The 22,583-nt window shown below is 37.8% G+C and overlaps 1 protein-coding gene across 10 annotated transcripts in view; it reads right to left on the bottom strand.

Annotated features, from left to right (window-relative positions):
• The window catches only part of mybpc2b (myosin binding protein Cb), a 31,486-nt gene extending 19,074 nt beyond the window's left edge, over positions 1–12,412 (bottom strand). Inside the window, exons 1-7 of one of the 10 annotated variants that reach the window (XM_061709095.1) lie at positions 12,243–12,412; positions 6,786–6,803; positions 6,275–6,292; positions 5,241–5,261; positions 4,324–4,344; positions 1,140–1,160; positions 517–540 (exon numbers count right to left, since the gene is read on the bottom strand). In XM_061709095.1, coding sequence (XP_061565079.1) covers positions 517–540; positions 1,140–1,160; positions 4,324–4,344; positions 5,241–5,261; positions 6,275–6,292; positions 6,786–6,803; positions 12,243–12,264 — 145 coding nt within the window. In that variant the 5' untranslated portion in view covers positions 12,265–12,412. The remainder of the gene's footprint in view (positions 1–516; positions 541–1,139; positions 1,161–4,323; positions 4,345–5,240; positions 5,262–6,274; positions 6,293–6,785; positions 6,804–12,242) is intronic. The other 9 variants (XM_061709100.1, XM_061709099.1, XM_061709098.1 and 6 more) reach the window with 9 other exon arrangements.
• Positions 12,413–22,583: the final 10,171 nt, after the last annotated feature.

Below are 22,583 nucleotides of genomic sequence, written 5' to 3'. Positions count from 1 at the left end.
GGTGTAATGCAACCCATCCTAACAATGTTTTAGACCATGGAGACCCCATCCATTGCAACGGTAATCTCTGATTGGGCTGGCCTCTTTACAGACCAGCAGTTCGTCTGACTCTATAAACTTAGCCTTCACAATGTTTGCTGGTTCTTTTTAATGTTCTGACAAGACCCTTCTTGCATTTTTCCTACAACTTGCTTTGTTTTTTTCAGCTTTTTAGACAAATTGGTTCATTTTCAGTCATAAAATAATAGCTATTAGGTCTCAAAGAAGGAAAGAAAAACAAAAAATGTCAGACTGATGAAACCTTTCATTGAACTTTCAAGTTTGGTAAACATCATTGTCAAAACTTGTAGAAGGAAATAAAAAAGCTTGAGATCAATCCACGCTGAAGTAATCAAAATAATATCAAACAATAATAGACCAAATGTCAAAGTCACTATGAAATATTAATGCCATTAGAATTGTAAATTTTGAGGAGCAAAAGAAAATGTTTTAACTGAAATCTCGCTGGTTTCTTACCATCCTCGTCAGCTTCTGAACCTGCTGCAAATAAGGGAAGCAAATGAAACTGAAAAAAGCAGCTATGAAGCAAACGCTTGCTTGTTAAACAGAAAGATGTTACAGTGACCTACAAACACAGCTCAAACAAAAGCAAGCGCTCAGCACAACATTTTATGAAAAATCTCTGAATTAAACCCCCTTTGCAAGAGCAGATTTGTTTTCTAGTTAAAAAGTTAACAAACAGAAAAAAAGGTTGCAGTTTGAAACACAGGACACAGCTATACAGCTTTAGTCCAGTAAAGAAAAACAACATAGTATTGATTCAGAAATGAATCATCCCTTTATAGTCACTGTCTAAACCACTACTTTGGTAAGTAGATCTGCCTGTGAATTAATGATCGTTTATTTTGATTACCATAGTACATACCGTACAGTCAAATGATTATAAATGTTATCTTAGGCCACCTAAAACCCCCAAAATAAAACGAAAAAACAAACATTTTCATTTCACACACTGCGATACATGTATGCTGCCTAATGGGCATACATTAAATGGAAAACACGGACACATATATTAAGTTAGAACACGGTAGGTGAAGCCTTTGCATTCATCTATATTCATTCCCAGGATATTGCCTTACCTCCTTCTGCTGGGTGTGCATCTAAGGAAAATGAATGGAAATTAGCTTAGAATCCTAATGTGCATATTAACTATTCACAATATTTCATAAGAAGCGAAGACGCTGGGAGTAATGTCAGTAGAGAGGTTCTTATATTGCTTGACATTAAGAGATGCTCGCCATAATCTTCTGGCATTGATTCAGTTGGGCAAATAAAAATGATTGCTAAATGGTTTCATGCATTGAGAACAGCGTAAACGAGTGTTAAAATTTGGGAATATTGCTGGGGAACAACATCACAGGGAAACTAGTCAGCTTAAAGATATAGTATATTTCTCACTGCTTACATGCCCACAGTCAGAAAGATGTTACAGTGACCTACAAACACAGCTCAAACAAAAGCAAGCGCTCACCACAACATTTTAGGAAAAATCTCTGAATTAAACCCCCTTTGCAAGAGCAGATTTGTTTTCTTTAATTAGGGCCCGAGCACCTTCAGTGCGAAGGCCCTATTGTATCTGTAGGAATTTTTTTTCTTTCTTTCTTCTGACGAAAGGAGGGCCTTTTTGCCCCCCTAAACGTCCCCAAAAAGTCACCAAATTTTGCATGCAAGTCAGGCCTGGCGAAAAATTTGATATTTAATGGTTTACATTAATGGGCGTGGCAAAATGGCTCAACAGCGCCCCCCGGAAAACTTTGTGCCTCAAGCCCCACAATACGGTTTGACGTACATGCACGAAAATCGCTACACACCTGTATCAGTACACAACTTAAAGAAAAGTCTCTTGGCGACATGGCCGAAACCGAACAGGATGTCGGCCATTTTGAATTAATCGTGTCACTTTGGCGCAATTTATGCCATTCCTTCGGCAGTTAATACGGCCCGAACCGTAACGTGCACCCAAGTGTGTTATACATCAAAATGTGCGTCTCCATCCTGCGACAACACGCATTACTTTTCTCTTTCAAAAGCGTTACCGTGGCGACGCTAGACGCCAAAAAGCGCGCCCACCCTTCATCTGATTGGTTCAGACCGAAAAAACTTTGTGCCTCAAGGCCCATAATACGGTTTGACTTACATGAACGAAAATCGGTACACACCTGTATCATGTCGCAACTTAAAGAAAAGTCTCTTGGCGCCATGGCCGAAACCGAACAGGAAGTCGGCCATTTTGAACATTCTGAATTAATCGCGTAATTTTGGAGCAATATATGCCATTCCTTCGAGAGTTAATTCAGCCCGAACCGTATCGTGAACCCAGATGTGTTATACATCAAAATGTGCGTCTCCATCCTGCGACACCACGCATTACTTTTCTCTTTCAAAAGTGTTACCTTGGCGACGCTAGATGCCAACAAGCGCACCCCCCCTTCATCTGATTGGTCCATATTTGTTAGTTCCCCAAAAGGCACCAAATTTGGCATGCAAGCCAGGCCTGGCGATAAATTTGATATTTCATGGTTTACATTAATGGGCGTGGCAAAATGGCTCAACAGCACCCCCCGGAAAACATTGGGCCTCAAGCCCCACAATACGGTTTGACGTACATGCACGAAAATCGCTACACACCTGTATCATGGCACAACTTAAAGAAAAGTCTCCTGGAGCCATGGCCGAAACCGAACAGGATGTCGTCCATTTTGAATTAATCGTGTCATTTTGGCGAAATTTATGCCATTCCTTCGGCAGTTAATTCAGCCCGAACCGTAACGTGCACCCAGGTGTGTTATACATCAAAATGTGCGTCTCCATCCTGCGACACCACGCATTACTTTTCTCTTTCAAAAGCGTTACCGTGGCGACGCTAGACGCCAAAAGGCCCGCCCCCCCTTCATCTGATTGGTCCATATTTGATAGTCACCAAATTTTGCATGCAAGCCAGGCCTGGCGATACATTTGATATTTCATGGTTTGCATTAATGATCGTGGCCTAACGGCTCAACAGCGCCCCCTAGAATACTATTCTCTGCCATAACTTTTGAATGGTTTGACATAAAGAGTCGTGGGTGGTGTCATGGGACTCGGTATTGAGTCCTTTACCATAATTGGTGAAAATTAACCCCGCCCCTTCTTCTGATTGGTTGTCCGATTTTCTGCTATAATTTTTGAATGGTTTGACATAGAGAGTCGTGGGTGGTGTCATCAGACTATGTATGGACTCCTTGACCTTCATTGGCCTGAATTAGCCCCGCCCCTTCTTTTGATTGGTTGTCCCTATTTCCTGCTATAACATTTGACTGTTTTGACATAGAGAGTCGTGGGTGGTGTCATGGGAATCTGTAATGAGTCCTTGAGCTTTTTTGGCCTTAATTAGCCCCGCCCCTTCTTCTGATTGGTTGTCCCGATTTTCTGCTGTAACTTTTGAATGGTTTGACATAGAGAGTCGTGGGTGGTGTCATGGGAATCTGTAATGAGTCCTTGAGCTTTTTTGGCCTTAATTAGCCCCGCCCCTTCTTCTGATTGGTTGTCCCGATTTTCTGCTATAACTTTTGAATGGTTTGACATAGAGAGTCGTGGGTGGTGTCATCAGATTCTGTATGGAGTCCTTGGCCTTCATTGGCCTGAATTAGCCCCGCCCCTTCTTTTGATTGGTTGTCCCTTTTTTCTGCTATATCTTTTGAATGGTTTGACATAGGAAGTCATGGGTGGTGTCGTTTCTGATATGCCTATGGGGGGCGGTGGCCATGAGTGCGAGGGCCCGTTCATCGCTGCTTGCAGCTTTAATTTGTTGAGTGTAATTGCATGCATACGTCAATAAGTATATAGACAAGTACAACCACTTTAAGTTAACAAACAGAAAAAGAAAGTTGCAGTTTGAAATACAAGATACAGATTTACTTCATTAGTCCAGTAAAGAAAAACAACATAGTATTGATTCAGAAATGAATCATCCTTTTATAGCAGTATTGTCACTGTCTAAACCATTACCTTGGCAAGTATGTCTGCCTGTGATTTAATAATACATTTATTTTTATCACTATAGTACATACAGTACAGTCGAATGGTTATGAATGGTATCTTATGCCACCTAAAACCCCCATAATAAAACGAAAAAACAAACATTTTCATTTCACACACTGCGATACATGTATGCTGCCTAATGGGCATACATTAAATGGAAAACACGGACACATACATTAAATTAGAACACGGTAGGTGAAGCCTGTGCATTCATCTATATTCATTCCCAGGATATTGCCTTACCTCCTTCTGCTGGGTGTGCATCTAAGGAAAATGAATGGAAATTAGCTTAGAATCCTAATGTGCATATTATTCACAAAATTTCATAAGAGGCGAAGACGCTGGGAGGAATGTCAGTAGAGAGGTTCTTATATTGCTTGACATTAAGAGATGCTCGCCATAATCTTCTGGCATTGATTCAGTTGGGCAAATAAAAATGGTTGCTAAATGGTTTCATGCATTGAGAACAGCGTAAAAAAGTGTTAAAATTGGGAATATTGCTGGGGAACAACATCACAGGGAAACTAGTCAGCTTAAAGATATAATATATTTCTCACTGCTTACATGCTCACAGTCAGAAAGATGTTACAGTGACCTACAAACACAGCTCAAACAAAAGCAAGCGCTCACCACAACATTTTAGGAAAAATCTCTGAATTAAACCCCCTTTGCAAGAGCAGATTTGTTTTCTTTAATTTGTTGAGTGTAATTGCATGCATACGTCAATAAGTATATAGACAAGTACAACCACTTTAAGTTGACAAACAGAAAAAAAAGTTGCAGTTTGAAACACAGGATACAGATATACTTCATTAGTCCAGTAAAGAAAAACAACATAGTATTGATTCAGAAATGAATCATCCTTTTATAGTCACTGCCTAAACCACTACTTTGGTAAGTATATCTGCCTGTGAATTAATAATCGTTTATTTTGATCACTATAGTACATACAGTCAAATGGTTATAAATGTTATCTCGGGCCACCTAAAACCCCCAAAATAAAGCGAAAAAACAAACATTTTCATTTCACACACTGCAATACATGTATGCTGTCTAATGGGCATACATTAAATGGAAAACACGGACACATATATTAAATTAGAACACGGTAGGTGAAGCCTTTGCATTCATCTATATTAATTCCCAGGATATTGCCTTACCTCCTTCTGCTGGGTGTGCATCTAAGGAAAATGAATGGAAATTAGCTTAGAATCCTAATGTGCATATTAACTATTCACAATATTGTAAAAGAAGCGAAGACACTGGGAGGAATGTCAGTAGAGAGGTTCTTATATTGCTTGACATTAAGAGATGCTCGCCATAATCTTCTGATTCAGTTGGGCAAATAACAGTGATTGTGGTTTCATGCATTGAGAACAACTTAAAAAAGTGTTAAAATCAGGAATATTGCTGGGGAACAATACACAGGGAAACAAGCCAGCTAAAAGATAAAGTATTTTTCTCACTGGTTACATGACCACAGTCAAAATATCATCCAAAAGAGAAACACAGCTCATGGATGTGGACAACACATCCATTTGTACCTAGTTGTCGTACATTAAAGTCCACACAGATTACATATCTTGTTCTCCTCATATGTAGGAATAATTCCTTAACAATTCAAGAGTAAACATGTTAAAAAAATAAATAAAACAACAATGAATTCTGTGATTTTTTTTTTTTTTTTTACATATGGAAACAAGATTACACAACAATACAGTGAAAAGAAATGGCCATTTCTGTGCTGTTATCCATATATGCACTGTTACATATTGCATACATGTAAATAACACACTCACACATCCCATTGCTGATGTGTAGAACGAAATACAATAGTAGTAAGTAGTTTAAGCTATTTAACTAGTGATACATGCCGCAGGCCCCCTTAGAAAAGCATAGCTGCCATATATTATTGGAAAAATAATTATATGGTTTCCTCCACTGGCGTCATGTTGTCTCACATTGTGATTGACTTGCAGGCCTATCTTATACACTCAGTTATTGCTCAGCTGATTATCCATACCAAAACCATTTGTTCTGTATTACTGAGATTATTACCTTGATTGATTATTTCAAATGCAAATTTAAAACCACTCCACATTACAAATGAACATTGTGTAAATGCAGCAAATCAATCAATCAAAGTCACAAAGAATTAGGAAAAAATATGAAGCAAAGGAAATTCATCCCTCACCCTCTCCAGCTGAATCCTCTGGGGATAAAATGTGTGGATTTTTGTTAGAAATTAGCAATTAAAAGGCAATACTACAGCAGCCCCATTGGAAAACTAATACTAAGAAAATGTAATTTCTTTACGGTACAGCACATCATTTACAAACCTTTGTCACATGGTCAAAGTCAAATATGGCTGGTGAAAGACTAAGTAAACAGTTTCACTAATGACTAATGATGTAATGTGCAGCAGAATACATTTTCAGTGAAATCCCTGAAGGTATAACTACAGGCAAAACAGAGTTTACAGTTGCATGACGGCAAACATGATTTGAATGAAGATGCTCGCCTAACAGAACGTTTATGAATAAATAAAAATGTTGTGTTTGCTGATTACTCCCTGTTAGAAGCCGAAACCCGTGGTTGGTTCACATAATACACGGGTGGAAAGTGAAAACGTGAGTCATGTCATGTCACTGAGCGATAATGTGAGGCAAATAAGAAGTCCGTATGAAAATGCAGTGAAGCCTTACCTTCCCCCTCTGGTTTAGCTGAGGAGCACAGAGAGAAGAAAATGATCAGTAACTTCACGGCATATTAACAGTAGCCACACACATGCACAAATAAATGCTTTACTGTTCATCTTTATCTCAAAAGGTGTGATAAATGTTGGACTACCGTATTTTCTGGACTATAAGCCGCACCTGTATATAAGCCACACCCGCTCCATTTTTAAAAAAACAATAAAAAAAAGATATACAAGCCGCACCTGTATATAAGCTGCACCTACTTTAATTTAAAAAAAAAAGATATGCAAGCCTCAGATATTTATTACATGTACAGAACGATTTTGAAGTGTAAATGATGTACATGTTTGTACCTAAATAGATCATTTCCTAACAGTGTCTTTTAACACGGCAGCAACTTTGCTGATTAAAACTGGACAGAACCAAGAGAAAATAACCTGTATTTATTTATCTATTTATCTGTTTGAAATCTGCTTCTACCTACTTCTATCTGCTAAAGAAGAAGTAGCGTATTCTTCTTTGCATTTATTTTGTCTTAGTTTTTATTCTAATTCCGGTTAGCACTCCCCCTAGCGGGGGAAGAAAAATCCACAGAAAAGCTGCACCTTTGTATAAGCCGCATGGTTCAAAACCTAGGAAAAAAGTAGCAGCTTATAGTCCAGAAAATACGGTATTACTTTCTTGTGTTTTCTTTCACCTAATTGTGAACATTTAATTTGATGTTTGTCTGAAATCTTTACCCTGTGGCTTTTTATAAAACGGTTTGTTTTTTTAGTGAGGTTTCGATCACACACTATCTGATGTCACAGCGAAGCAGCTAATTTGAAACCATAACTCCTACATACAGTAGTTGGCAATCTTCATACCCGCCAGGTCATATGATAGCCCTTTAAATTTACCACTAAGCTCCAAAAACATCTGGCAACGACCCTTGAAACTAATATCTAGTAGACATGAAGTGAGGACTTCAGAGGATGCCGTTTTATTTTTTAAAATAAGTGCCGTGCGTGTCATTGTTGACGACTAATTCTGGTAAAAGAAAATTCTCAACTGAAATAGAGGCATATAATATCCCCAAGTGTCTCTGCGGGGGTCAGCGAAGGAGCTGGTAAAAGTCAGGGATGGTGTCTTATGACCTACCCTTAACTCTTGCCACGTTCTCCAAAGCTGCACACAGTTTCCTTGAATAGTCAGGCTAAGATGACCCCGTGTCCTTTACCAATCACTTGAGGATTGTCATACATTTCTGGCCAAAACAGGTGCTGTGTGTCCACTTTATCGTGACAAAATATTAATGCCCGATTGTGTCTAATCCTTGAGTAAAAGACTGCTGATTGTTATCACGCGTGGCTTTTTTGCAAACAGCTGAATTTCTTTAAATTCACTGCAACAACAGTAAAAGGTCAGACGGTAGGTTGCTTTCTTTGTCCAACTCAGAAAATAATCCAACACTTTTATTAACTGGAATTCTTCTTAGAACAAGGTGTGGATACTTCATATGCTCTGTGAGAGGACTGGACCATCTAAGCTGAGCGTAAATCTACATGAGCATCTGCTAAATTGATCCAGAAGGAGTGAAAATGTTGATAATCTTCAACAAGTTTGTGATTGGGTAAAGTCATTAACTTTTCAATACATTTTCCCCACTTTTTGAGTAATTCACTTTGTCTATGATTGTTATTGACAGAGCTGTGCAAGTCCAAGATACGTTAAGATATGACAGGTTAAAGCTATTAATGTTTTCATCCTGCAGAGTAATTAATATGCCACAAATCCTTGTATTGGTATTGTCTCTGAAATTGTTACGAGTTTGATAATTTTCATTCACTTTAACTGGCTCGTAATGCTGCTGCAAGCCTTCACCCTGCTGTTTGCTTACATCCAACAGATTTACTGTGTGTTTAATGACTCGGTTATAAAGTTAGATATTACGTTTCCAGACTCTAACAACTTGCAATTTCAACTAGACCAACTGATCATTTACGATGATATCTGAGTGACAGAATGCACCAGGTTTTTGATGTTAAACGCCTTTAAAGTTGAGACTTTTGCAGGCCTTTCAGATGACAGATTGATAAAATAAAAACGCAAATTTTGAACATAGAAATAAAATGAGCATCATCTCCATAGTTATTTACAGCACAGTTGGCAGAGAGTTGTAGCTACACATCATATTTAATATGCTGTGGCTTCTTTGCTGACTTTGCATTGGAAAGCATAACCTGGTTTCAACCCACAGTGGATTCTAATCCTAATCATTTAAGTCCCTCATCATCTTTTAGGTTTGAAGGCCAACAAAGATTGTGAAGAGGATTTGTCTTAATTTGGCCAGTTTCCTGGGTGAACTCTTTGTAAAGAGTAATATTCGGTTCAATCGTCTGCAGTGGGAGGTTCCCATTGTCTTCAGTCTGAGAAGGTGTGGCATGAGGTGAGCCCGCGGAGGAATGTCACCACTGTTTTGCCTCCTGGATTCTGGCTTCAAATATTTGTTACAGAAAAAATGTAGTTTGTAAAACCCCAGTCCTTGTCCCTACTTTGAAATCACAATCTGAAGTATAACAAAATATAAAACTTAAAGTAGGTGTAGGTGTTTTAATCAGTTTGTGATGGGTCTTGGTTTTGCGAGGGATTTAAAGACGTTATTTAAACTTTAAACTTTATTTATTTATATAGCACCTTTCATGCAAAATGCAACACAAAGTGCTTTACATTAAAAAGAAAAAAGAAACAATCCCCCTTGACCCCCCAACTCCCCGTACCCTCATTCACACACACAGCATACTATACAGATGCATACACCCCCACCCCCACCCCTGTGATAAAAATGGAGTATGGCAACAAGAGAATTATTCATGTCATCATTTTACTTCAAGGTTTTTGTATTCTGACAAAGATGAACTGCTCTGGAAAAAGCTTCAAAGGAGCAGTTATGGTTCAATTTGCTCTTATAGTGTTTCGTTAGGACACAGTGATGAAAGGAATTATGATCATGCATCACATCATCGCTTCCAACCTCAGACTACAAAACGGTGACAAATTTGATTGACTGCAAAGCAGCGCTGCCAAATTCAGGATGGAGCGTCGGGTCTGCTGACCAAGACGGAACTTTCTGGTTAAAAGTGATAGATTACATAATGATTTATCTCCGGTGGTTGTGCAAAAATGGTAAAGCACAACCTGATACGCCGGGGTGGGGTGAAGTGTAAAAGGTCAGTGCTTATTGCAGAGTATTTTTAGCCGCTCGCTGAGGGGCGGGATCTGGCTGCTATTAATTGAAGCAGCACAGATAATATTTCCCCTCAACTTTCTGTGCAAAGAGAAATTAATTTTTATCATCGGAAAATGTGTAGAATTTTACTTTATGCTGATCATGTTGCCAGACTCCCTAAAAGGACACACGCAGCTGTTGTGGATCATTTGTATTTCAATCTGAAATGAATACTGAAGTTGGTGGCAATTTTTACATATCACATATTGCATATGACATATTACATAAAACCTTTCAACATATTGTAATTCATGCAAACTGAGTGGTGACTGAACTCCTGCATCATCTGTTGGCTTTGAGCTTCAAAGAGCAGTTAATTTACGAGACATGATAGGTAAATGGTTGAAGCGGAGGACCAACATGTTGGTCAGTGAGGTGTGACACCTGTTGATGGCATGTGTGGACGTTGGGTTGTCTGCTGGACTCCACTTCAGACAGATGGGCTGCAGCAGAGAGCGCTGCAGTAGGAGGCTTAGCTCACCCTCATACTCAATCACTTCTTCAACGCCTACAAACTTATCTAAGGTCATGAGAAAAACTAAATGAATCATATTATGTCTTGTTTTGTGTTTTTAAACTGAGACAAGTCTTTAAAACAGTGTCTTAACTGCGTTATCATGTAGTTAATAATGTGTCACTGTGTTTAAAAGCTGCTATTGGCTGCGAATTATAATGAGTTCAAGTCTTACGCTGCTGAAAAAGGCTCAGTAGGTTTTTAGTTTTATTTTATTGCCTGGCATATGAAAGAATTCACAGGAAAACCTTTAAAAAGAGAAAAATAAATTTTTTTATTGTACTGAAATTCTAACACCCCCAAGTATATATTTAATAACTTCATAAATTATTTGTCATTATGAATACAATGGATAATTCAATTTATGTTTGTATTATTTATTCTTATTTTTTAGGTGTATTCATCATTTAGTATCATTCTAAAGGTCAAGGTGCTGCGGCAGTTATGGTTATTATTATGATGATGATGACGATTCTTTTTATTTTTATTATTATTATTATTATCATTATTATTAGGGAATCATGTATCAAGTATAGTATAGAGTAATGCTCTCTTCAGTCCTTTTGAGATTGGCCTTGTGAGTCTACAGTTGAATAAATCACCAGCCTTAGTGTTCACGGCTTAAATCCCTCTTGATGTCGTTCAGGGCATAAAAACACCATATGGATGTGCGGCACGCCCTGTTTGCATTAGTGGGGGTCTTTGAAGCTTTGCTTTCATTTTCCAATAACAGAGCTGCTAGTTGTGCAGATACTGACCCAGAATCTAACTAGGTCTGTTTTTCACAAATAAAAATCACTGTGGTTATGTTTTTTGGAATAAAAATTTCAGATAAGTGATACTTTTTTCAAATTAAGTTGATTCAAGATATGGATAATTTATACCATGAAGTCAGTAACTATAATGTTAGTTGGCCAACATTTAAGCTGCAGTTAGCTAAATAAGTGCAGCATCTACATCATTGCTGTGTAGTCAGGTCAGATGACACTCTGCCCTGATGTAAGGACCCTGATGATGTAACAGCAGCTGGCGATGTGATTATTTATGGCCTCTAAAATATTCTTAATAAGCAGGGACGAACAAGATTTGCAAATGGTTAAAAATCTCCATGGCAACTGCAATTTTAGTGGTGCTGAGTCATCACAAATTTAAGTCAACAATGTTGGAAAATCGTTTTTTTTATTCTGTTTTAAGATCTTTTTACATTCAATTTTATCTCAAAAAGGGGAGAAAAATAAATGACTTATCAGTGTCTGTACTTGATCACGTAGTTTTACAGCTGAGGGTCAGCCGAAGTTTAAATTGTTAGTTTAAACCCTGTGAGGCTTATTTACTTTCACACGTGTTATGAGCATTAGCAGCTAAAGCCCTTACTCCTATTCACGTTTGTCCTGTCATCATAAAAATTGGCATATACCAGCTCTGCAACTCTTATCTGATTCATGAAAATGTGATTTATATTTCTAAACATGGCCTCACATGTCGTCACTGTTTTTGCTTTTAAACATTTCACACGATGCATACAATTCTGCAACATCCTTTAATACTTGATTCAAGTATACTTTAATCCAGTATGCACTAAACCAAACCAGGTTATCTGAATTCAAGGATCAGGACTGGAATTAAAACTAAGTCTCCATACTAATTACCCTAAAGCTGTTAAAATAAAGTATGAGCATACCTTCAGGGACTGGCTCAGGCATGGTTATTCCTGCGTCTCCTCTTTTCTGCTGAATGACTGGGGACTTGTGGGGCTTATTCCTTTTATTCCTCTCCTCTCTATGTTATTCAAAGCTTCCCTGGAACTCAAGTCACCCACACCCTCCAGTGAGTCTGAAGAGACTGGTGACACCCTTGTGGAGTTCAAAAAGAGAAGCACTCAGAGTGAGACCATGAGACAATGCGATGAGGCAACGCCACGGCGAAAAAGGTCTGACACATTTACAGAATGACGACTTTAACGGGCTGACTGAATGTGTCAAGCTTTAGTTTCCTTTGGACAAATGAAGAATGCACTGAGACCCCCAACGACCGATCCAGTTTTTGACACTCAATCTGGTTCCTTGTGGTGCAGGACTAATCTTTCAATTTATCTCCCCTTACACCGGCATTGAGAATAGGATCAGCAAGAGTTAACATATGAACTTAATACTTTGGCAGAAGTGTTGCACTGGCTGTACAAGTGAATCCCAGGAAATGCAGACACAGATAAAAAGTATGAATAATAAATGCTCAAACTGTCTTGAACAGATGCCCGATAAAACTCACTTGTTGCAGTTCATTATCTGGTCAAAGCTTTACTCAGATGTTGACTTTTAATTTTTGTTCTTTTTCTACCATCTAGTAGATACAATTTCCAGTTTCTTTGATAACCATAAATATTTCTCTCAGGCTTATCTTATATATGAAGGGGAAACACATAATCTATCTGTGATGAGCTGATAGGTACAGCTGTTAAATATTTGCCATGGAATAAAAAGCTTTTTATTTCTGTGCTGGATTAGACTTTTTTAATATCCTGTTGCAAAATTGTTCAAATTCTGCACTTCTCTACAAATTCTGTGCAAAGAAGGAAGAAGAACTGGTTTTCACGGTTGGGGGTCGAGGGGTAGATTCGGTAGTCTCGCAGTCTGTGGAGAGAAATTGATCTCTGCCCTGGAGGTGTAGGAAAAGATACGACTGGATCGCTTTCCAGATGTCAGCGTGATTCCAAGGTCTTTCCGAGACTTTAACAGTCTGCTGAAAGACAGACTTATGGCCAGCTTACTTTGGATGGTCAGCTTGCCAAAGCCAGTAACAGCACACGCTGATAATTTTACCTAATGCAGCAGTTTCTGTCTTGCTGTTCTCTGGCTGCCAATGGTGAAGCTTCAAGTCCAGTAGGCTCCTCTTCATTAGGCTACCGGTAGTTATTTGGCCAGGTCATTTACCAGTAATGTGCATGCATTAGCTGAAGCCCCTGTGCAGACAAGTCCCCTGCAGCCCCGGTCAAAGTGTGAATCCGAGAACTGGGAAGGAATGTCACCCTACTCAGGCCACTCGATCATTTCTTACGTGACTGAAATTAATTAAAAAGCTAAAGAAAAGAGAAGAAGAGTAATTTAATTTATTTAATAGGGACAATGCAGGTTTACATGTGATCACATTCACTCATTACAAACAAGCCAATGTGACTGATGTTCTGCATACAGAGATTATAGCTATTGCTAGTTTCCATCTCCTGTCCCTAGTTAGGCTTTTAGTAAAAGAAAACGAAAGAAAGGAGAAAAAGAATACAAAAATACATTCAATTTTCAACATGCAAAGCTATATCCTATTTACAATTCTCAGCTTGCAAGAGAGCACCCTATTAGCGGTTACAGGTGATTAAAAATGCGTACATTTCTGATTTTGCTTCAACCAGTCTTTGACATTTTTAGTAAAAACCTTAAAATCTTGAGTTGTTTTTTATCCCAGTTGGCAGTGTGTTCCACATTTGAGAGCCCTTTATAGAGAACGCTGACTGCCCAAAGGAGGTCTTACGGCGTTCAACCTTACAGTTACCACTTGTTGTTCCCCTGGTGATCCACTATTCTGTAGAGTTGGGCTTAGCTGTTACCTCATCCCATCTTTATATCTCTTTAGATAACGATAAGTGAATGTCTCTCTGGTTCTGCAAGCACGTCTGGTATTATTCTTACACAGAGAAAGAAGAGTCTACTACCGTACATTTATTTTCACAGTGAAATGACAGACCAGTGATCTGGAAAAAAACTGAAGCACATACATGAAATGTAGAGTGAGCCTTTAAAAATAACCACGATGAAGAAATTTAAACCTCGAAGAAGTCTGGAGCACGGCAGTGAGAGCTGACATGCACAGAGGGAGAGACAGATGGTGGGGGAGTGCGATTTCAGTCATGTGAAAAATGCTGTATGATTCCAGGGTTTTTTGTTTTTTAATGACACTACAAAAGAAGAAATCTCACAATTTGAAAAGTGAAAATGAAACTACTTCATTGCTTTCAAATGAATGAAGAGGTTAAGTAGCAGGCAAGTGCTGCTAACCACTTGAATAATTCATCATTGTGGGAAACTCTGTCAAAGTAAAACATTTGACAGTTTGAGCTCTGGAGCTTTACCCTGTATGTTGTCAAAATGCAAAAGAAGAAAGACATCAGTAAGATGTCAGAGAAGATATTGGTGCTGTCCTTCAGTCTGGGAAAAGGCTGTAATTCCATGTCCAAAAGAATCGGAGTCTGTCTGTTTTGCGGTAAGAAAGATTAATCAAAAGTGGAAAAAGGTTCACGACTGTAGTCAATCTTTCCACAAGTACCGGTAGGCTTGCGAGCAACTTCTCCCAGAGTTACAGCTGGGCGAGATGACTTCAAATCAATACCATTATCGACTAAACCTTTTCCCTTCATTACAATTAATGTATTAATTATTATTATAAAACAAATTTGGCATCATAGATCACTGAAGGTCTTTGCTGTAAATATGCTCAACAATTACACTGCAGAAACTCATCTTTAATCGTTTTTTACTTTTCACTAGCCATGTTTCAAAACAATTAAAAAACTATTTGGGCTAATTTTGCTTGTTTTACAAATTCTAGTCAAGAACATTATTCTTACCCCATTAGCAAATATATTTTGCTCAAAATAAGACAATTTTGACTAGATTTATGGGATATTAGACTCATTTCTAGAGAGGCTATTTTTGAGGTAATATTCTCATTAAAGGACACGTACCTTTGTGATATTAAAATGAGTGAAATTACTAATTTTATGATCATTCATTGAATGTTTTGAACAATTAAAATAAAAACATCTTGTGAAAAAGTTCACATTGTATTGTCAATTTAAAAAAGAAAGAAGAAATTAATTTGAAAAAATGTTCTCTACATATTCAAGGCTATTCCCTATAAAATAGCGACTACACCGTGCACCACACAGTGAATAAGGCAGCATGACTGTGCTGCGAGTGCTGAAGCAGACTGGTGGCGTTAAATTGCGGTTGTTGAAGCAGTGTTTCTGTATTGTTTACATTTAAATTGTCTTTCTTCAGTATCTTCTTCAAGAAAAGCAGCTGGAGCTGTTGAGTTGTCTCTTGTTTTTGAGTTCTCCTCTTTATCGCTGCCACGTTGTGGACTGGACCACAGGTACAGTAGTATACAGTGGTGGACAGTAACGGAGTAAATTTACTTGAGTACTGTACTTAAGTACATATCCAGAGGATTTGTACTTTACTTGAGTATTAGATTTCTTTGGTACTTATTACTCTTACTTGAATACATTTCCAAGACAAATATTTTTACTTTTACTCGAGTAAATTTCTAGGAAGGCTGAAAAGTACTCGTTACTTTCAGGTCTGCTCTTTTTTCTTCTTCCCTAAAATCCTATTGGACACAAGCTGTTTTTGTCAAAGGAGGAGACCTATCACAGTGCACGCTCTCCACTGGGATGTACGTAAAGCGGAAATACGTCAAGCCTCCTCAAAACTATACCGCCAAAGTAGCCTGCGTTTGTCAAGACAGAGCCGCAACAAGTCAAGACAGAGCCGCAACAATGGCTACGCCTGCTTCAGGAGAAGAAAGACAATCCGCTGAGTCTGATAATGAGCCGGACTCATGATTCATGATTGTTAATAAACTCTGCATCATCTGCTGTCCTCTTATGATCCCATTCATTTGATTTGTTTTTGGTGTTTCTGCAGGTTTTATATAACATTGTGGTTCTAAAAGCAGCACATCAGTGCAGCTGGTTTCAAAGAGTTAATTCTCAGAAACAAGAGTTAAAAGATCCTTAAATTAATTTAGAAAAAATATAGTAATTTACTGATGTGGAAAATAAGAAATGTACTCTTACTCTTACTTTTACTTAAAGTAAATTTAAAAGCATTTACTTTTGGATACTTAAGTACCTTTAAAAGCAAGTACTTTTCTACTCTTACTCGAGTAATATTTTGACTGAGCTACTTTTACTTGTAACGGAATAAATTTTGACCAGTAGTATTTGTACTCTTACTCAAGTACTGGGGTCGAGTACTCTGTCCACCTCTGGTAGTATATTTCTAAGACATAACGTGGAAATAACATGCTCTGTTTACCTGAGGTCATTCCAGACAGTAATCAGACACACACAAAAAAGGAAAAAGACGTGCACAGGCCGATGTTAAATGTTACAGTTCATGACACTGCAATTATAAAATTACTGTACTGTAAGTATTTGTGACGTTTGTCAAGAGAAAGGTCCTCATCAAACAAAAACAAAAAACTGAATGAACCTTCAAAATCTTTGGGACAAAGTTTCTCCCAAAGCAAAGATGAAAATGAAAAATGTGGCCATGATCAACCGACTTCCAAGCACAATGGTGGAGTAGTGATGATTTGGGGTTATTTTACAGCTTCAGCAGCTTGACCTTTGGAAAAATGTAAAATGTTAGTCTATCTGTTCACAACTGCTAAAACCTGGCTAAAATGTACAGTAACAGCAAACTAATCTTAAACACACCAGTCTATCTAACAGAATGGTTGAAAATCAACGGTCTTGTCAAGGTCCAGACCTAGGCCTGACTGAATCGAGGTCGATGCCTAGACTTGACTGAAACACTGTGACAGGACCTTAAGGGAGCTGTGTCTAAGCAGACGCTTGCAAACCTCAATGAACTGAAGTGATATTATAAAGAGAAATGGACCAGAATTCCCTCCACATCTGTCTCACACTGATGATGTCATGCAGAAAACAATCACTTCAAGTTATTGCCACTAAAGGTGCTTCTGAAGGTAATTGAATTGTAGATTGTACTTTATTGTTTTTGTACTGCTTATTTCCAATTTTTCTTTGAATAATGTCATAATAGATGACCAAGAGCACATAATATATTATGTGCTCTTGGTCATTTTTATTAATTATATCCTCAGGCGTAAAAGAGTGCCCTTTTTTCCCCATAATAATGATAGGTTTCCCAGAAATTCCTTATTGATACTTAATATTCCTTAATAAGCCTTAATGTTCTCAATATTACTCAGATAATGTTTGTGTTCTGTAACTTTAGTGTCAATACAATTTAAAGGGACATACATACATTATATATATATATATATATATATATATATATAATTTCTCCATGAAAATTAATTAAAATTAATTAAATTAATTATTTTAAATGTATTTTAAATTAATTGAGAACCATGAAAATAAGCTTTTTGCAGTCACAATTTAACAAATCTAATGTGCTTATTCTGTAATTAGTTCAGAATTGACTAAAACTTGGTGTAATTGTATCTGCAAGCGCTAATTTAATTTGAATTTAACAGAAATATAGGCAAAGACTGGAGCAAATGCAGGATCTTTCAAAGAAATGGTGAAATTACCATTTTGAGGTGCTTGTGACGAAACCCAGGAGAAGGAGGTCTGGGTATAATAAACATCCTGCAGAAGCCCGGAGATGCTTGCTTGCATTGCTCCTCATTAGATTAGTTATGTTTTCTTCACACTCCTACAAGTTTCATTTCATTATATTCCATATTGATATAAATAACGTCGCCTGCACTGCAGAAATTGACTTTTTTCCCCTCTTACTCAGACTTCCTGTCTCTATCTACAGTACACTATCTCATTTTTCTGTACATCCCTCCACTCCTGCAGTCCTACAATTTATACTCATGACTGCCACAGAAAATACTTAGACAGACATAACATCAAGGTCTGAGATGATTTGCTTATAATATCTTCCAGGAGAATATTTGACCATGTTGCAGGTGACTTTGTGCCCTGGTGCAATAAATTCGAGAAGTTTACCAGCTGCTCCCAAATGCACTCAACAATCTGATAAGGGAATTGAATTGGAGGGCAACTATAAATATCTGGAGACTTAAACAGATAGCAAACATCAGAGACAGTCACAGATATAAATTGTTATTTGCTTTTTCCCAACAGAAAATGAAATCTTTTAACACCTGCTAACAGCATGACCTTGTTTCACTGGATTTTATAACCTATAAGCATATTGCAGTCTTTATTGGAATAAATAGTTGCAGGGTTGTTGCTCTGACCTGCACACAAATAAGTCATGTGCTGATAGATTAACATCTGTTTTACTCTCTGGCCGCTTTTTCATGTTGAATATATTTCCATGCTAGATTTTTGTTTTTCTTTTATTCATTTCAAAAAGGATATTCAGCAGCACCATTTTCCTTTACTTCCACAGCTTACACGGCTGATTAACGACAAAAGTGTTTAATAATAATATTGCTTAATCTGTCTATTATAGTGGTTTTATTTATATATGTGTATATAAGAATTATTATTTCCTATTAGATTTTTTGGGGGTGTTGTTTCAGTTGTAAACATATGATAATTTTCAATAATTGGTAATTTACTAATAAGTAAAAATATAGGCTGAATTACACCTCGAATTTAAAAAACTGTATTAAGGACAGACAATTGCAGTTGCTGGGTTTTGGGCAGTACATTTATTTTTGGCTCTATGGCGTCATCTTGTGGATATAGCTGGAAATGCCATTAAAATGTCATATTTACTGAAAAATTACTAGTTCCTCAAATTAATAATTAATAAACTCAAAGTACAACAGAAATAAATATGTAGGCTTATTCAAAGATTGTAAGTAAGTGACTTTATAAAGAACTCTTACAGATAAAAATCACAAAGTGATTAACAAACAGCAGCAACACAGATAAAAAAAATCACAACATAATTAAGAAACATATAATGAATACAAAAAAATAAGATTAAACCAATTACAAAAAAGCCAGTTAACTCCGTCAGCTAAAAGCCCATCTAAATAAAAGGGTCTTCAGCTTTTCAAAATAATCAACAAATTCAGCAACACGCAGGAGCAGGGTCAGGGACCGTTCCATGGTCTGGGAACGACAGCCTGAAAACACACGATCCCCCGAGTATTAAAATGCGTGTTAGGAACCATGAGGAGGTTTTGAGGAGCGGAGAGAGCGGCTAGATGAGTACGGGATCAAGAAGTCTGTAATGAATTGAGGAGCCATGTAATGCTGTACAAGTTGACACTACAATTTTAAACTAAATTCTAAATTTCACCGGTAACCAATGAAGTGAAAATAAAAACCGGAGTGAGGTGAGCTGTCAAAACTCTTGCTGCAGCATTTTGAGTCTGAATCTGAAGCTGATAAAGAGTAAACTTATTAACACAAGTAGAAACAGAAGTATAACAATCAAGCCAAGAAGAAATAAAAGGATAAATATGCAAGTCCAGCTCAGCAACTACTAGGATTTTTTTCAGCCTGGAAATGTTCCTCAAATGATAAAAACTATTTTTGACCAATTGTCTGGCCTGACAATCAGGAGACCTGCAACATGTCAGGTTTCTGAGGCTCGACTGGACTGAAGAGCCCAGAAAACCGAGATGCTGTGTGATTAAAGGGATCTTTTTATTTGGTTCAATGATCAGTTTCTGTCTTGTCTTCAGTAGGGGTGGGTATTGGGAAAGACCTCACGATACGATACGCATCACGATACTTGAGCCACGATGCGATACAAATTGCGATATCCCGATTATGCGATATATCCCGATATATCGCGATATTCTACATAGTTCACCAAAACATTTAAAAATGCATTACACATCTTAAAATCCAAGTTGTATATATGTACATCAGATGATAGTGATAATGCATTGGACAGACTGAATCAAAAAAATGTAATTCAAACTTTCCATTTTAATTATGCAACATATTTGCATGAAAAAACCCACTGAAACACAATGAAAAGTGCAGTGTGCATTATTCTTAGATACAAAATACTCAAAATAAAATGCAGTGTCTCACCCACACTGCAATCACAAAATAAAGTGCAGCTAGGGGTGGGCAAAAATATTGATACGGCAATATATCGCGATACATACATTGAATATCGATATCGTATCGTGAGACTATGTATCGCGATATATTCCCGTATCAATATTTTTGCCCACCCCTAGTCTTCAGTCTTTATCTGGAAATAGTTGTCACAAAAAGTGCTTTTAACCACCTAGCCAAACATGACTAAACAAAATAATCATTAAAGGGGACCTATTATGAAAAACATGTTTTCTCTTGCTTTAACATATATAAAGTGGTCTCCCCTCAGCCTGCCAACGCAGAGAAGGAGGAAAGCAACCAAATCCTGCAGTGTCTGTACAGCCGCCCGGATGAGCCGTCCAGTCTGATGTGGCTTCTACAAGCCGTTCAGATTCTGCTTCCGTCGTTACGTAACCAAAATGCAATTTGCATCGGTTGGCCTCCGATGCGTGAAACCACGCCCACAACTAACTCTGGCCGGAACAACAACAACAACTCCACCGGCTGGAGCTTCCGCCATGTTTTCGTAGCGGTGAATTGCGTCATTCAGGCAGCCAATCAGCACAGAGCCTCATTATCATAGCCCCGCCCACTCAGAATCCCGCATAGATAATGAGGTTAGAGAATGGGATGATAAAGACATGGCTCAGAGGCTGAATTTCTAATTTATTTAGCCAAAACAATCAAAAGCTTGTTTTTAAGACATTCAAGGCCTGTTTAAAATAGGTATTAGATGCCGTAATAGGTCCCCTTTAAGTATCTGCTAAGCGTATCAGGACACTAAAGTAATCACATTAAGTGGAACCTGGTAACCCAAGCTTTACTCACATGTTTTTAGAGAGAGTCTCTCTAAAAACACTTTTGCAGTCTTTTCCGAAATATTCTGACATTAACTTCAAAATATAACACTAAATCAGGCCTGTAGAGTCTCTGATGTAGCGGTTGTTTTTTTTATTGTTTTTTTTTGGGAGACTTTTAGCTGGGACATCTATCTATCTATCTATCTATCTATCTATCTATCTATCTATCTATAGAAAATGGGTCTGGGTGGTTCTGGGTTGTGCCTCAGATTTAAACAGTTTTGACCCTTGATATTTCCACAGCTTCACCAAAGCCTTTCACATGGTGTAATTTTAATACTTAATACTGCCCAATATCTCAGTAAATGAAAGGTTAGAAGAAAAAAAAACTAAAATAGATTTTCTTATCTGAACTTTTTCCTTTTCTTCTCGCCCCATTAATCATCCCAGGACAGATTTATCTTGGTCCCTGAATTTATGGAAACTTTTTTTAAGAGAAGGATGTCTTAAATGCAGTTTCATCCAGGGATCCATGCATCCATGCATCCATGCATCCATCCATCCATCCATCCATCCATCCCACAGGTCAGTCTCAGCTGTCTTTGGGCTCACCTTATTCATGTTACAAATAAAAATGCAAATAGATGCTTGAACTGCTGCATATCCATCACCTGCAGCAGAGCTACCATGAGTTATTTGGCCACGTTGTTGTTCCCCCTGATGCCAGAAGGGGAAGACAAAGACAGATTTTTTTTTTCTTTTGCTGGAGGGTGAAAAGCCCCTTCCACACCTTTGACTCTATTTTTTAGAGTCACAATTTGAGTCATAAGTCAAAGTGCTCTTCATCTTTACATGTGGGTTAATTGATCTTTTTCAACTTACATGTCAGTGGATGTGCTGTGGTTGCAAAAAATGTTGCTTTCTTGTTTTGACTAGAAACAGTTTCCTCCCTAACCTGGAGTAATGCAAACTAACGTCTTTGCATTTTGAAACAGTTCACTCTTATCTGTTTTATCCTTTGAAGACTTCAGCTCTTTATTCAGCTTTTGAAAAATATATTGTGAAATAAATGAATTTGAGCTTGAAGTCCAGCAGGTTGGGTCAAGCGCATCAGCTGGTATCCTGTGCCATCATTTCCTCTGTTTGTGTACTCACATGTAGTCTTGTTGATCGTCCCTCTGGATCTTCTTTCACATCATCATTTTAATCCTTTGTCTCACCATCTTGGTCTCAACTGGGGAAGTTGAAGAAAGAATCTTGACTTATTACATGAGTATAACAAGAAACGATGCAGATTTGTAAAAGCACCCTGTTGATCAGTCAGCGTTATTTAGAACAAGAAATACCCTCCCTATCGACCTATATGAAAACCAGGCAGTTTATTTCAAAAACCAAATGTCACCTCCTG

Source organism: Cololabis saira, chromosome 19, assembly GCF_033807715.1.
Source record: "Cololabis saira isolate AMF1-May2022 chromosome 19, fColSai1.1, whole genome shotgun sequence".
Classification (NCBI taxonomy): Eukaryota; Metazoa; Chordata; class Actinopteri; order Beloniformes; family Belonidae; genus Cololabis; species Cololabis saira.
This window is presented reverse-complemented; position numbering and strand designations above follow the sequence as displayed.